Source organism: Entelurus aequoreus, linkage group LG23 (genome assembly GCF_033978785.1).
Source record: "Entelurus aequoreus isolate RoL-2023_Sb linkage group LG23, RoL_Eaeq_v1.1, whole genome shotgun sequence".
NCBI lineage: Eukaryota > Metazoa > Chordata > Actinopteri > Syngnathiformes > Syngnathidae > Entelurus > Entelurus aequoreus.
Window position 1 is genome coordinate 8,390,473 of NC_084753.1, and position 16,623 is coordinate 8,407,095.

The 16,623-nt window shown below is 41.4% G+C and overlaps 2 protein-coding genes across 3 annotated transcripts in view; both read right to left on the reverse strand.

Annotated features, from left to right (window-relative positions):
- The window catches only part of commd8 (COMM domain containing 8), a 201,074-nt gene that overhangs the window by 34,033 nt on the left and 150,418 nt on the right, over positions 1-16,623 (reverse strand). The window lies entirely within an intron of this gene.
- The window catches only part of gabra2a (gamma-aminobutyric acid type A receptor subunit alpha2a), a 46,217-nt gene that overhangs the window by 288 nt on the left and 29,306 nt on the right, over positions 1-16,623 (reverse strand). For both annotated transcript variants that reach the window (XM_062034598.1, XM_062034599.1), the window contains exons 4-9: positions 15,952-16,172; positions 13,167-13,249; positions 11,803-11,946; positions 3,114-3,266; positions 1,555-1,757; positions 1-676 (exon numbers count right to left, since the gene is read on the reverse strand). The exon at positions 1-676 is cut by the window's left edge. In XM_062034598.1, coding sequence (XP_061890582.1) covers positions 374-676; positions 1,555-1,757; positions 3,114-3,266; positions 11,803-11,946; positions 13,167-13,249; positions 15,952-16,172 — 1,107 coding nt within the window. In that variant the 3' untranslated portion in view covers positions 1-373. The remainder of the gene's footprint in view (positions 677-1,554; positions 1,758-3,113; positions 3,267-11,802; positions 11,947-13,166; positions 13,250-15,951; positions 16,173-16,623) is intronic.

The window sequence follows — 16,623 nt, forward strand, 5'->3', positions numbered from 1 at the left end:
GAGAGGAAGGGGGATTTTGGAATGAAGTCTGCTGAAAATGATGGAAAGCGCCACTCTACATGGCAACTACCGCTGTGGTCAAATTTGGAATTGCCACAAAACGCATTTTAAGATATTCAACACCCTACCGCCGTCTGGTGGCGAAAGTGGATTTTTTTGGACACGTTTCCTGTGTCAGGTAAACTGCGACTAATGGGGCCCTACGAATCCCCTTCCTACTGCATGTGTACCAATAGTCAGTTATGAGTATAATACCAGGTATTATACAGTAGTTGGTAATGGTGACCCATGCATGGAGATGGTGTACTTGAGCAGCTGTGGGATTGTAAAAGTAGAAAATCCTGATCATCTTTTCGGAAGGAGTCCCTGAGGATCATTTTGCATGCTCCCCGTCTTTAATAACCAGATCTCTGTTCAAGTAGGTGGCCCAGTAGACAAGGTTGAAGCTCCCAAACAGCACCGGGAACATGATGCGGGAAATTCGGTCAATCTTGCTGACGCTATTGAAGGTTTTCTTGTTCTGCTCGGGTCTCTTCTCCGAGGAAGCCTTGTTGGGATCGCCGGAGGCACACTTGGAGATTGTCGGTAGCGTTGAGTCCTTGGTGATGTTGGGAGCATAGTTGGCCACAGCCACGGCGTAGGCATTGTTCTTCTTCACCACAGAGGATTCTTTTTTCTACGAGGTCAAACAATACTTCAGTAAATATACTACTTTTCAAACAGAGTATAGTACCGTTTTTGATTCATTAGTACCGCGATACTATACTAGTAGCAGTATACCATTCAACCCTATTACATAGTTACATAATCTAGTTAACATGATGGAGGGTCAAGTACTACGATGTTAACATCAATCAGTATTACAAGACTAGAACTCGTATATTTTCCTTAAAAAAAGAAAACTATTTCATGAGTCAGAGGTTTAGAGTCTGGGGTGTACACAGCCTCTTGGCTGGGATAGGCTTCAGCTTACTCTTGACCAGGTAAAGGAAATGAATGGATGGAAGGCTCGAAGCAAAATCCATTGCAATTCTGTACGACTTTACAAGTGTATTTTTTTAGTACATTTTGGAGGATTTAACATTTGCATTGAACACTTTCCTGGGGATAGGTTGATTGGCAAGTTGATGAGGTAGAAACTGGTCCAGGGTGTATCCCGCCTACCGCCCGTGTGCAGCTGGTATAGGCTCCAGCACCCCCCGCGAACCCATAAGGGACAAGCGGTAGGAAATGGATGGATGGACTTTCTTGCGGATAGGTTGATTGGCAACACTAAATGGTACCTAGTGTGTGAATGTAAATGTTGTCTGTCTATCTGTGTTGGCCCTGCAATGAGGTGGCGACTTGTCCAGGGTGCACCCCGCCTACCGGCCGTGTGCAGCTAGCATAGGCTCCAGCATCCCCCTGCTACCCAATAAGGGTAGAAAACGGATGAATGGATGGACTTTCTCTGGAGTAGCAAACACATCAGACTCCAGAAGCTTACCAACTGGCCTTCATAAAACTCCATTATCCTCTGATGCCTTCTAAAAAGGAAGAGTGTGTCAGTCGTACCTTGTCATTGACCACGCTCTTTCCATCCCAGGCCCAGCCCCGCTTGGTGAAGTAGTTGACCGTGGCAAATTCAATGAGGGCAGAGAAGACAAATGCGTAGCACACAGCAATGAACCAGTCCATGGCTGTTGCATAGGCCACTTTGGGCAGTGAGTTGCGGGCACTGATACTAAGAGTTGTCATTGTGAGCACCGTTGTTACGCCTGCAATGAAGAGAGAAACATATATCACCATCAACCGTGGCTGTATCTTTGGGCTGAAATGGTTTGGGAGTGTTTGAGTTGAGTTTATATCGGATAAGGTTACACCCGATCACTTCTCATGCTCACAAGAACACAACTCAAGGAAGAAGCAGCAACAATCACAGATAATGGTGTTCACTTTCTATGTTCAATGTACACAACTTGTATGAGCTGAGGACGTCAGACCCATGGACGAGACAGAATCAGAATCAGAATCAGAAACACTGTAATAATCCCTGAGGGAAAATTAAGATTTTCAGTACAATCCCATTCAAGATCAGACAAACATTACAGGGAGACAGAACAGGATCGCTGACGGGTCTGCCAACTTCCGGCGCCCCTTACAAAAAGGGGAGAAACAGGTAAACGCTGGAGTTACCAGTCTAAGCCTGGGCTCCTGGACAGGGGGTCCAGACTGAGGCCAAGGGAAAAAAACTCATAGCCATAGCACACATAAACATGTGTGCAAGAGGGAAACATAAAGAACACAAGGGACATTTAAGACATTAAAACACCAGAGCTGATGAAACCAGCCACTTCTACACACATCTACAAAAGTACAACAAAAACAAAAAAAACTATAAAACATATACACTGTGGTGGCCTCTGCGGTGTTCCACGCCATCGTCTGCTGGGGTGAGGGGAGCATGGCCAGAGACAGGAGCAGACCCAACAAAGCAACCAAGAGAGCCGACTCCACCCTCGGCCGCCCACCAACTCTCGGCCAGTGTCCAGTCCGCATAGAGGAGCGGGGATACATCCAAGGAGACCGAGGTGTCCGATACCTGCTCATTCAGCCAAGACACTGTGAAGCTTGTCCGTCCCGGCACTCAGCGCCAGCTCTGCAGCCCTGTCTCTTCATCCACATCTCCTACAGTCTCTCCAAACGGACTCTGGTGTGGCAGAGACCTAGCAGCTGGTCTCCATGGCCAAAAGGCTCCCGGGAGGAAGATCCACGTGTCCACACGTGTCAAAAACAAGTGAACAGTCTGACACGGGCACATCATTTCTTGGAACTAATGACCAATACGACAACTTTGGTCTACCTTAAAATCTGGCCATTCCAACTGTGAAAGTACCACTCCTCTGAACTAGCAGCATGTACACAAAACAAGTAGTATATCTAAATCTCCCCCTTGGCTTTGATACCAAGTCAACTCTACTGCCACACCTTTTGGTACCAAGGCTAAAAAACGCGAGCAAACAGCTTCATGTTGACACAGTTTGACTTTTCTGATAACGACCAATGTTGTATGTCATCCGTAGGTACGACAGACAGCATTTATGTGAAAAAATGAGTGAAGTTAATGGACTCACCAAATACAGTTCTGGCAGGAACAGACTCTCGATTCAGCCAAAAAGAGACTTGGGAAAGGATGACTGTCATGATACAAGGCAAATATGTCTGGATCACAAAATAGCCAATTTTCCTCTTCAAGTGGAAGTGGGCAGTCATGACTGTGTATTCACCTGAGGGGAGAGTCACAACATTCATCAACAGTAACATTTACTTGCTACTAGGGTTGTCCCCATACCAATATTTTGGTATTTGTCAAGGCTTGGTCCTTGGGGTGTTTTGTTTTCCCGGAATGCAACGGAAAGTTGGCGCGGGCAAGGTGTGAATGTGAGTACATATTTTATTTAACACTATCAAAAAAGAACAAACGAAAGGCGCGCACAATGGCGGAGAACAAACTTGACTATTGAAACAAAACTTGCACAAGGGCAGAAACTATAAACAAACAAAAACTTACTTGACATGGAACGGTGAAACAAACAGCGTGAACTGAGCATGGAATGGTAAACATGGCATGAAGCAGAGTGATGATAATGTCGCCAGGCCGACTGCCTGGCAACTGAAAGCTTAAATAATGGTGACATGATTACAACAGGTGCGTGTGTCCAAATGAGTCCGGTGCGTGAGTCCAAAAACAGGTGAAACTAATAAGTAGTCATGGAAACAAAACAAGCAAGAGTGCACAACCAGGAACTAAAAAGAGTCCAAAAAATAAACAGCACATGGCCAAACAAAAACATGATCAACAGACATGACAGTATTGGTACCAAAATATTTTTCGATACTTTTCGATACTTTTAGCACAAAAAAATGCAATTATTGTCTTTATTTGAACAAAAAAAATCAGTCAAGCACAGGATGCCCGCAGAGCAGATTAAAAGAGATTAAAAATGGTCTTAACCCGATTAAAAATACATTACACGCTAAATATGACTGTAATTCATTGATTGTAATTAATGTGATCATTTGAACCCCTGATTATGATTACATAGTAGGGTTGTCCCGATACCAATATTTTAGTACCGGTACCAGTACCAAAATGTATTTTGATACTTTGATAGTTTTCTTAATAAGGAGGACCACAAAAAATGTAATTATTGTCTTAGGGTACATGAAACTTTTATTATTGTAATTTAGTCCTTGAATAAAATAGTGAACATACTAGACAACTTGTCTTTTAGTAGTAAGTAAACAAACAAAGACTCCTAATTAGTCTGCTGACGTCATTCTATTATTTTGTCTACATTATGAGGGACAAACTGTAAAAAAATTAATGATTAATCTACTTGTTCATTTACTATTAATATCTGCTTATTTTCTGTTTCAACATGTTCTATCTACACTTCTGTTCAAATGTAATAATCACTTATTCTTCTCTTCTTTGATACTTAACATTAGTTTTGGATGATAACACACATTTAGGTATGGATCCGATACCAAGTAGTTACAGGATCATACATTGGTCATATTCAAAGTCCTCATGTGTCCAGGGACGTATTTACTGACTTTATAAACATAATATGATTTTTTTAAAAAGGAAAAAAGATTTTGTGACAATAAAAAATATCGACGCAATCATAATAGTACTTTTTAGAGGCGGTTTAGTACCGAATATGATTCATTAGTATTGCGGTACTTTACTCGTACCGGTATACCGTACAACCCTACTTGGTATATATTGTGCACGCTAAATAAAGTATGAACAAGAATTATAGACCGACTGAACACAGAGGCGTCCAAACTTTTTCCACAGAGGGCGTCTTAAAAAATGAAAGTACGAAGGAAATACTTTGGTATTTTCTATTTTCAATAAGGGCTGACAGCAAACCAATATAGATATGAAAATAGGTTATACATCAATTCCTTAGCCAATAAAGAAAATTCTGATAAAACAGCCTGCCTATCAGCTTTGTGTTATAGGAGACAAAGCATATTATTATTATTATACGACTAGTGTAATATTAATATTTGGTCCTAAGCATAGTGTGAAAGTGCATTCTTGATACAGTAGTCTAATCAATGGATGTGTGATAACAACAATAACAATTTTGTGTTATAGGTAACAAAGCATGTTATTATTAATATTATTATTATTCGATTTCCAGCCTTTTTGTCTTTACCCCATTTGTTTGTGTATTTCTTGGAGTTTTATTTAATTGTTTTTCTAGAAAATGGCAAACTGGAATTGAATTTATCATCATCGTATATTGCGGGGGGGAAAAATGGCCTACAATATAATATTTTAAATAGACAATTTGAATGTATTTTTTTTGTCATGAAATTCATATGACAAAAAGTTATCAAAACAAATGTTTTAAATTACATTTTTCTCTAAGGTTGAATATGAGAAGAATTGCTGTACATACTTGGGTAGCATAATGGAGTTTGTTTTGGACATCATTTTAACTGCATCATTTTAGAATGTAGTAATTATAGGCACAACGCTGAAAAGCCAGCATCTGTGATGGTATTGGGGTGTAAAGGATATCACCACATGGGCTCAGGAACACTTTGGAAAACCCCTGTCAGTAACTATAGTTGGTCGCTACATCTGTGAGTGCAAGTTAAAACTCTACTATGCAAAGCCAAAGCCATTTATCAACAACACCCAGGAATGCTTCGCTGGGCCTGAGCTCATCTAAGATGGACTGATGCAAAGTGGAAAAGTGTTCTGTGGTCTGACGAGTCCACATTTCAACTTGTTTTTGGAAACTGTGGACGTCGTGTCCTCCGGACCAAAGAGGAAAAGAACCATCCGGATTGTTCTAGGCGCAAAGTGTAAAAGGCAGCATGTGTGATGGTATGGGGGTGTATTAGTGGCCAAGACATGGGTAACTTACACATCTGTGAAGGCACCATTAATGCTGAAAGGTACATACAGCTTTTGGAGCAACATATGTTGCCATCCAAGCAACGTTATCATGGACGCCCCTGCTTATTTCAGCAAGACAATGCCAAGCCACGTGTTACAACAGTGTGGCTTCATAGTAAAAGAGTGCGGGTACTAGACTGGCCTGCCTGCAGTCCAGACATTGAAAATGTGTGAAGGCTAAAATATGAGAAGGGAGACTGTTGAACAACTTAAGCCAGGGGTGTCCAAAGTGCGGCCCGGGGGCCATTTGTGGCCCGCAGGTCATTTTTTAACGGCCCCACGGCACATTTTAAAAATACGATTGAAAAAAATAAAAAAAAACATTAAAAGTGGTATTTAAAGAGCAAACAGGTGAAATGTAACACGAAAATGAAGCAATGTTTACTCTAATCACACAAAGCTGCCATGTAGGCTGTTTCTATCTTTAAAAAATAATAATGAATCAAAATCAATGTCATTATGAATTATTGACCTATTCAAGGCTCCAATTACGTCACATTAAATATTTTGAGATATTTTTTTGGGAAAATGTTGCATATTTTGTGTTTGCCATGTAAAAAAACGAGCTGTTTTTTTTTAAAGAAGGGCCTAAAACGAACAACAAACAAACAACAATAAAACTTATAATTGGCGGACAGATCTGAAGTTGATCTCGAGATTATTGTGTTGAAAGTAAACAGTAAAAAAAAAAAATTATAATTTATTTTTTTACACTTTAATGAGTGGGACCCTTTTGGATCCCCTACAATGTTAGTGTGATTAGTTTTTAAGTGTCACTGCTCAAAAAATAATAATTAATTAAAATCAATGGTGTTATGAGTTATTGACCTTTTTAAGGCTCCAATTATTATATAATCTCAAATATCCCACTTAAAAATTTTATTGGGTGAAAATATTGCATATTTTGTGTTTTTTTCATTAAAAAAAAGGGTTTTCTTTGACAAAAAGAGCATACCATTTAAATCTTTAAAACATGTTATATTGACAGATAGACCTAATGTTGATCTAGAGATTGAAAAACTTGAATAATAACACAAATAATAATACTGAATAATGACACATTTTTTATATTTTTTGGACCAAAACCCTTTGGGGTCCCCGGGATCAAGCCTGAGTGGAGGCCTAAATGTATATTTTTTATACATATATTGTATTGGTTTTTAAAATAAAAAATATCAAAATGCTAGCTTTGATTTTTCAATGTGCGGCCCTCAGTGGAAAAAGTTTGGACACCTCTGACTTAAGCTGTACATCAAGCAAGAATGGGAAAGAATTCCACTTCAAAAATGTGTCTCCTCACTTCCCAAACCTTTACTGAGTCTTGTTAAAAGGAAAGGCCATGTAACACAGTTGTCCCCAACCACCGGACCGATTGGTACCGGGCCGCACAAGAAATTAAAAAAAAAGAAACATTTTTTTTTTTTTATGAAATCAACATAAAAACACAATATATACATTACATATCAATATAGATCAATACAGTCTGCAGTGATACAGTCCGTAAGCACACATGATTGCATTTATTTACGTGGAAAAAAATAAAAAAATTAAAAAAATTTTTTTTTTTAAATACCACCCCCTCCCCCGGTCCGTGGGACAAATTTTCTAGCGTTGACCGGTCCGCAGCTACAAAAAGGTTGGGGACCACTGATGTAACACACTGGTAAAAATGCCTTTTTTGCAATGTGTTGCTGTCATTAAATTCTAACTTCATGATTATTTGCAAAAATAAATAAATAAAGTTTCTCAGTGTGAACATGAAATATCTTGTCTTTGCAGTCTATTCAATTGAATATAAGTTGAAAAGGATTTGTTGTATTCTCTTTTTATTTACCATTTACACAACGTGACAACTTCACTGCTTTTGTATAAATAAATGAGTGTTCTCTACATCCAACATTATGTATTATTCTAACTGACCTGTTTTGTAACACTGTTAGTGAATGAAGCATATTTTTGGAGTCATTTTCTACACAACAACTCAGACATGCATCTGGGGGCCGTGCAGACGCTGCCGTGACACTGATGGCATTTTTTTTTTTTAAATAGCCTTCGGTTTTTGTCATTTTAGATGTATTATTAATATAGGAGCGATATATCAATAATATACCTTCTATGGTACTTGATAATTAATGGACTGTAGAGGCGCTCTCTGCATGATGCAAGAGTGATGTGAGGTGCTAGTGACCACCATCTTGTATTAACAATAGTGCAAGTAAAGCTAAGGAAAGTTGGACGTGAAGCAAAAAAAAAACACAGTTTGAAATTGCCAAGCTCAGAGAGTCAAAGGTAAAGACTTCTTTTGTAACTGAACTGTGGGAAAGATTCTAGCTACTATCTTATCTTGCTGCTTGTATTGTACCTTATGTCCCGGCAAGAAATCTGCCTTCAAAGAACTCCGGCGTATTAGTGATTCCCAGAACCCGAAAAAAGTCTGCGGACTGTAGAGAGTTTTCTATTGGGGCTCCAGTACTATGGAATGTTCTAGCAGTAACAGTTAGAGATGCTACCTCAGTAGAAGCATTTAAGTCCCATCTTAAAACTCATTTGTATACTCTAGCCTTTAAATAGACTCCCCTTTTAGACCAGTTGATCTGCCGTTTCTTTTCTGCTCTGCCCCCCTCTCCTATGTGGAGAGAGGGGGCATATATTCGGTGACCACAGATGAAGCGCTAGCTGTCCAAAGTCGGGACCCAGGGTGGACCACTCATCTGTGCATCGGTTGGGGACGTCTTTGCACTGCTGACCTGTCTCCACTCAAGATGATCTCCTGCTGGCCCCACTATGGACTGGACTCTCACTATTATGTTAGATCCACAATGGACTGGACTCTCACTATTATGTTAGATCCACTATGGACTGGACTCTCCCTATTATGTTAGATCCACTATGGACTGGACTCTCCCTATTATGTTAGATCCACTATGGACTGGACTCTCCCTATTATGTTAGATCCACTATGGACTGGACTCTCCCTATTATGTTAGATCCACTATGGACTGGACTCTCACTATTATGTTAGATCCACTATGGACTGGACTCTCACTATTATGTTAGATCCACTATGGACTGGACTCTCACTATTATGTTAGATCCACTATGGACTGGACTCTCACTATTATGTTAGATCCACTGTGGACTGGACTCTCACACTATTATGTTAGATCCACTATGGACTGAACTCTCACACTATTATGTTAGATCCACTATGGACTGGACTCTCACACTATTATGTTAGATCCACTATGGACTGGACTCTCACTATTATGTTAGATCCACTATGGACTGGACTCTCACACTATTATGTTAGATCCACTATGGACTGGACTCTCACGCTATTAACTAGATCCACTACGGACTGGACTCTCACACTATTATTTTAGATCCACTATGGACCGGACTCCCACAATATTATGTTACATCCACTATGGACTGGACTCTCACTATTATGTTAGATCCACTATGGACTGGACTCTCACTATTATGTTAGATCCACTATGGACTGGACTCTCACAATATTATGTTAGATCCACTATGGACTGAACTCTCACACTGTTATGTTAGATCCACTATGGACTGGACTCTCACTATTATGTTAGATCCACTATGGACCGGACTCCCACAATATTATGTTACATCCACTGTGGACTGGACTCTCACTATTATGTTAGATCCACTATGGACTGGACTCTCACACTATTATGTTAGATCCACTATGGACTGGACTCTCACAATATTATGTTAGATCCACTATGGACTGAACTCTCACACTGTTATGTTAGATCCACTATGGACTGGACTCTCACTATTATGTTAGATCCACTATGGACTGGACTCTCACTATTATGTTAGATCCACTATGGACTGGACTCTCACTATTATGTTAGATCCACTATGGACTGGACTCTCACTATTATGTTAGATCCACTATGGACTGGACTCTCACTATTATGTTAGATCCACTGTGGACTGGACTCTCACACTATTATGTTAGATCCACTATGGACTGAACTCTCACACTATTATGTTAGATCCACTATGGACTGGACTCTCACACTATTATGTTAGATCCACTATGGACTGGACTCTCACTATTATGTTAGATCCACTATGGACTGGACTCTCACACTATTATGTTAGATCCACTATGGACTGGACTCTCACGCTATTAACTAGATCCACTACGGACTGGACTCTCACACTATTATTTTAGATCCACTATGGACCGGACTCCCACAATATTATGTTACATCCACTATGGACTGGACTCTCACTATTATGTTAGATCCACTATGGACTGGACTCTCACTATTATGTTAGATCCACTATGGACTGGACTCTCACAATATTATGTTAGATCCACTATGGACTGAACTCTCACACTGTTATGTTAGATCCACTATGGACTGGACTCTCACTATTATGTTAGATCCACTATGGACTGGACTCTCACAATATTATGTTAGATCCACTATGGACTGAACTCTCACACTGTTATGTTACATCCACTGTGGACTGGACTCTCACTATTATGTTAGATCCACTATGGACTGGACTCTCACAATATTATGTTAGATCCACTATGGACTGAACTCTCACACTGTTATGTTAGATCCACTATGGACTGGACTCTCACTATTATGTTAGATCCACTATGGACTGGACTCTCACTATTATGTTAGATCCACTATGGACTGGACTCTCACACCATTATGTTAGATCCACTATGGACTGGACTCTCACGCTATTAACTAGATCCACTATGGACTGGACTCTCACACTATTATGTTAGATCCACTATGGACTGGACTCTCACAATATTATGCTAGATCCACTATGGACTGGACTCTCACAATATTATGCTAGATCCACTATGGACTGGACTCTCACACTATTATGTTAGATCCACTATGGACTGGACTCTCACAATATTATGCTAGATCCACTATGGACTGGACTCTCACACTATTATGTTAGATCCACTATGGACTGGACTCTCACAATATTATGCTAGATCCACTCGACGTCCATTGCACTGGTCGCCAAGGGGGGGGTCCCCACATCTGCAGTCCCCTCCAAGGTTTCTCATTGTCCTCCCATTGGGTTGAGTTTTTTCTTGCCCTGATGTGGGATCTGAGTCAAGGATGTCGTTGTGGCTTGTACAGCTCTTTGAGACATTTGTGATTTAGGGTTATATATATATACACTTTGATTGATTCATTGATTGATTGTATACATCCATCTTCAACCGTTTATCCGGAATGGGGTCCCGGGGACAACAGCTCCAGCAGAGACCCCCAGACTTCCCTTTCCAGAGCAACATTAGCAACTTCCTCCTGGGGAATCCCAAAGCGTTCCCAGGCCAGAGAGGAGATGTAATCCCCCAATCTGGTCCTTGGGTTGCCCCAGGGTCTCCTCCCAGTGGGACGTGCAACGAGGACCTCCCTAGGGAGACGCTGGTGAGGCATCCGCACGAGATGCCTCAACCACCTAAGCTGGCTCCTTTCCAAGCGAAGGAGCAGCGGCTCTACTCCGAGTCTCTCGGGTGACTGAACTTCTCACCCTATCTCTAAGGGAGATGCCAGCCACCCTTCTGAGGAAACTCATTTCGGCCGTGATCTTATTCTTTCGGTCATGACCCACACTTCATGACCATAGGTGAGAGTAGGAATGTAGATAGCTCGGTAGATTGATTGATAGATTCTAATGCTCACAAATTCTACCTGCTCTTCAAATACATTTCAAATGATTATTTTTCAACTACGTAACATTCAATATAATCTAATACCGTATTCAAAACGCGAAGCCATTTTTGGCCCATTCTAAGAACCGCTTACCAGTGCTGGATTTAATAGTCTCCTTCCCCACTGTTTGGCCCACCAAGTCATACTGGTTGAGTCGGGATCCATCAGCTGCCACGTCCACAGACTGGGAGGCATTCCGTGTCCAAATGTAGGTAACTTCAGTCTTTGTGTAGGCATCTGGAGGACAGAGACACAACCATCAACTAAGCAGCTACGGTCTACAAACCCTTTTGTTGTATCAGCTAAATGGACACATTGACATATTGCTTGATCTGTAAATGACGATTACGGTATATTTTTCATGGAAACAAATCATAACAAAGACCGATTCCCAGAACAGCCATAGAAATGTCCCTAAGGCAGCCCTGTATGTGACGGTCATGCTACGGTCAGTAAAAAACCCAAAAGCAGTGAAGTTGTCACGTTGTGTAAATGGTAAATAAAAAGAGAATACAACGATTTGCAAATCCTTTTCAACTTATATTCAATTGAATAGACTGCAAAGACAAGATACTGAACGTTCGAACTGGAAAACTTTGTTCTTTTTTGCAAATATTAGCTCATTTGGAATTTGATGCCTGCAACATGTTTCAAAAAAGCTGGCACAAGTAGCAAAGAGTGAGATAGTTGAGGAATGCTCATCAAAGACTTATTTTGAACATCCCACAGGTGAACAGGCTAATTGGGAACAGGTGGGTGCCATGATTGGGAATAAAAGCAGCTTCCATGAAATGCTCACTCATTCACAAACAAGGACGGGGCGAGGGTCACCACTTTGTCAACAAATGCCTGAGCAAATTGGTAGAGGTGGTTCTCTGGACAAAATTGAGCATATATTATGTTTTGCAGATTGTCTTCAGGATGCACGGTCTTATTTACGTTAATGACAGATGTAAACTACTTTGTGTGAGAAATGGCAGCGGCAGAGGATGCGTGTGCATGTACGAGCCAGTCTGCCCCACAACAACAGGATGGAGAAAAAGAAGGCGCTTCTTGACTACAACAGGCGGACTCGCGCAAAGCTCTTTGGGTCGCACTTGGGGGGAAAAAACGTCACAATTCCAAACAGCTCGTTTGCAGGAAAAATGAAGGAAAGCCAGATTGTTTTATAAATATCTGATATTGATTTCAAATTCCCAGGACTTGTGCAGATCCCAAATACACAGAAGGAGGGACCGATAGGTAAGGAAAGTTGTTTTTTTTGCAGTATAGCTACCCTAGTCATTGTCAGAGACTGGTGGAATAAATAGGATCATTTTATTTCAGCTAACATTAACTATTGATGTTGTGTTCATTGTTGATAAAAAAAAAATTTGAATATTTAACGGGCTGTCCTAATTGCATATAATGATGTGATTGGGAACTGCAATGTCACATGTCAGGTGTGTCAAACTTACAGCTGCCAAACTTGAGAGGACAAGAGTGCGAGTCCATGGGGAAGTCTTCCAAGTGCATGGGACACTCCGCCTGGACGGTTAGTCTGCGGGGGGAACAACAAGTAAATTCAATTCTGGGTAGCAGAAATTATTGACAGAAGACATGTAACGAGGGTTGTACGGTGTACCGGTACTAGCATAGTACCGCGATACTAATGATTCATATTCGGTACTATACCGCCTCTAAAAAGTACCGGCCCCTGCCCACATTTTTATTTTAACGGGCATGACGGCGTGTCCTCACGTTTTCAGCCCCGAATATCTCCGGCTATTTCCGCAGATCCGAGGTCGGATGACGCCGGTGTCGTAACGCCTCTGCACTCTGACCATGTTATTAGATCAGTCATACTGGAAATATGCAACAATTAGAAAGAAATGTGCTGATTATCGTTCATAACCCTTATGTAAATGCTTGGCTTTTTTTATGCATTTGAAATCGTAAATAAATAGCTCACTGGATCGGTTCACAGGTGAGTTTGAAGCGACTGGGATGGGAATCAGCACCTCCAAGTCCGAGTCCATGGTTCTCGCCCGGAAAAGGGTGGAGTGCCATCTCCACGTTGGGGAGGAGATTTTGCCCCAAGTGGAGGAGTTCAAGTACCTCGGAGTCTTGTTCACGAGTGAGGGAAGAGTGGATGGTGAGATGGACAGGCGGATCGGTGTGGCGTCTTTAGTAATGCGGATGCTGTATCGATCCGTTGGGGTGAAGAAGGAGCTGAGCCGGAAGGCAAAGCTCTCAATTTACCGGTCCATCTACGTTCCCATCCTCACCTATGGTCATGAGCTTTGGGTTATGACCGAAAGGACAAGATCACGGGTACAAGCGGCCCAAATGAGTTTCCTCCACCGGGTGGCGGGTCTCTCCCTTATAGATAGGGTGAGAAGCTCTGTCATCCGGGAGGAACTCAAAGTAAAGCCGCTGCTCCTCCACATGGAGAGGAGCCAGATGAGGTGGTTCAGACATCTGGTCAAGATGCCACCCGAACGCCTGCCTAGGGAGGTGTTTCGGGCACGTCCGACGGGCAGGAGGCCAAGGGGAAGACCCAGGACACGTTGGGAAGACTATGTCTCCCGGCTGGCCTGGGAACGCTTCGGGATCCCCCGGGAGGAGCTGGACCAAGTGGCTGGGGAGAGGAAAGTCTGGGCTTCCCTGCTTAGGCTGCTGCCCTCGCGACCCGACCTCGGATAAGTGGAAGAAGATGGATGGATGGATGGATGGTTTGTTTGTATGTTTAGCACCTAGCAATGCTGCTAATGCTATGGTGTCACAATAAAGCTGCATCCGTTTTTTCACTCGGCTTCTAAAACTTATTGCTCATCCTCTTTGTGTTCGGCCTCAAAAATGTAAGGTTCTGGATCAACGTTCCCTCTAAGGTGTGCGCCTGCACAATTGCGCACTGCTCAAGCGTCCTCTGCGCGCAGCAAATATATGCCGCGCACCAAATCAAATCCCATCTGAATTCCAAACAAAATAAACACATTTATTCAGTGTAATTTTGCAATGCAACTCTGAGTGACAGTGACAACAAGCGGCCCCAACGGTGTTCGTCAACACCGTTCAATTATTGTAACGTCTATCGAGATGCTTCGAGGACAGGAATTATATCGATCACTTTATTGAGTAAAACTGTTTATATTCGGCCATAACCACACCAAAAACATGAGTAAAAAACTTCTATCTCGAAAAACTACTCATTTTCTGCCGTACAAACCAGGCCAAAACCAACTTGTCATCTGTCACCAACACGCATACCACTAAGCCACTGGTGCATTTATGGCCACACAAGAAGTCAGACAACTCAAACACCACACAAAGTTACACTATGACTCCTCAGTCATACAGGTATGTGTGCTTATTTTACTGTCATTTATTATTAATGTTAATTTATTGATATTAATCATGGAATGCTGTTACTAGAGAAAGTTACAGGAATGCACACTTCATCCTATGCTTACATTTCATTGTGCAACATGAGGATGTTTAAGGGGAACTAAATGTGATCTCTGAAAGGGCTACAAATGATTTCCAAAGCAGGACCCCCACCCAGACATATTGTACAATACTAATCCATAGCTTATGAAAAACGAGATTTCTTTTATTTTCATTACAAGTGGGCCAAATCACTAATATTAGAAAATAATCTCATGAAAATGACTCCTCTCATTTGAGTGTTATTATAAAAGATTGGTTTGAGACAGGTGTGCTGCTGGTATTGCCACGTGTGATGTTGCTCACATGTGCTCCACTGAATGCTCAGGGAGTTTTTGTGTTTGCTCGGACACATGAACAATTAGAGGGAACATTGTTCTGGATCAAAATGTTCCCAAAGTAACCATTGTCGGCTCCCACAAAGTCTGCTTGATTAGCATTGTTGATGGGAAAGGGATCTGCGGTTCCTCACGCGACATCACCCGTCAAGTGACTGACTTCTTCATTATTTCTCAAAATTGCTTGGGAATCTCCGTGAGATTGATACTATTTTGATCACTTCTATTTACTCGCAAACTTTGGAAGTCTTTTGGTTCATGAATCAGATAAATATGATGATAGCTTTAATATCGAGGCAACTTGTTTTTCACTCTCCCGCTACTTTAAAAGACATTTCGCCTCTCAACCAAGTGGGCTTCATCAGTTCATGGTCATTGACTTAGATTTGGTCAGCTATAGTCTCTGAGGCCAAGTCCTAAACTTCTAGTCTCCATTTCAATTTCCAACAATGTAACTACATGAAGGTTGGCGGGTGACCTCATAGTGTAGAGCAGCGTTCCGTCCTCCATGATCCTCAGCAGTTTGTTTGGCATTGTCATATTGTGGGCCACTGACTTCTTTCCATTGTGAAAGAAGGTGTCTGGAGTCCAGATCTTACTGGCCATCAAGTTGTTGAGAGGTAGAATGTTCATAGGGCCATGAAACTTCAATCTTTCATCCTTCCAACTCTGGCGGAAAAAAACATCGATAGTGTATTCCTGAAAGTGAAACAAAGGGGAATAGCGTTAAATATACGTATGCTTCAAGTATGTTTTTGAATAAATGTAAACTCTCCCACAGTAGTGCGTGTAGCCTTGAAGTTTGAATTTAAAAAGTGCAATTTTAGTCAGTCTTTCATTTGTGTGCGTCGTCATTGAAATTGCTGTTTTTTCTTCTATACATTTGGATGCCATTTTTTAGGCCCTTGACGTGCACGAAAAGTCGCCATATCTTGCAGGCGCGTCAATTATGGCAAAAAAAATTTACATTTTTGGGGTCCTGAAAGTGAAATTTCAAAATTGGCTCTCTAGCGCCACCTTTTAAAACGAGAAAAAATTGGCCCCTCCTAACAGATTCACGAAAGGACACGAAAATCGCAAGAGACCTCGATCATGACGGCACACACATAAAAGTCTCAGGAACCCATACCTGAAAACAAAAAAAGGAAGT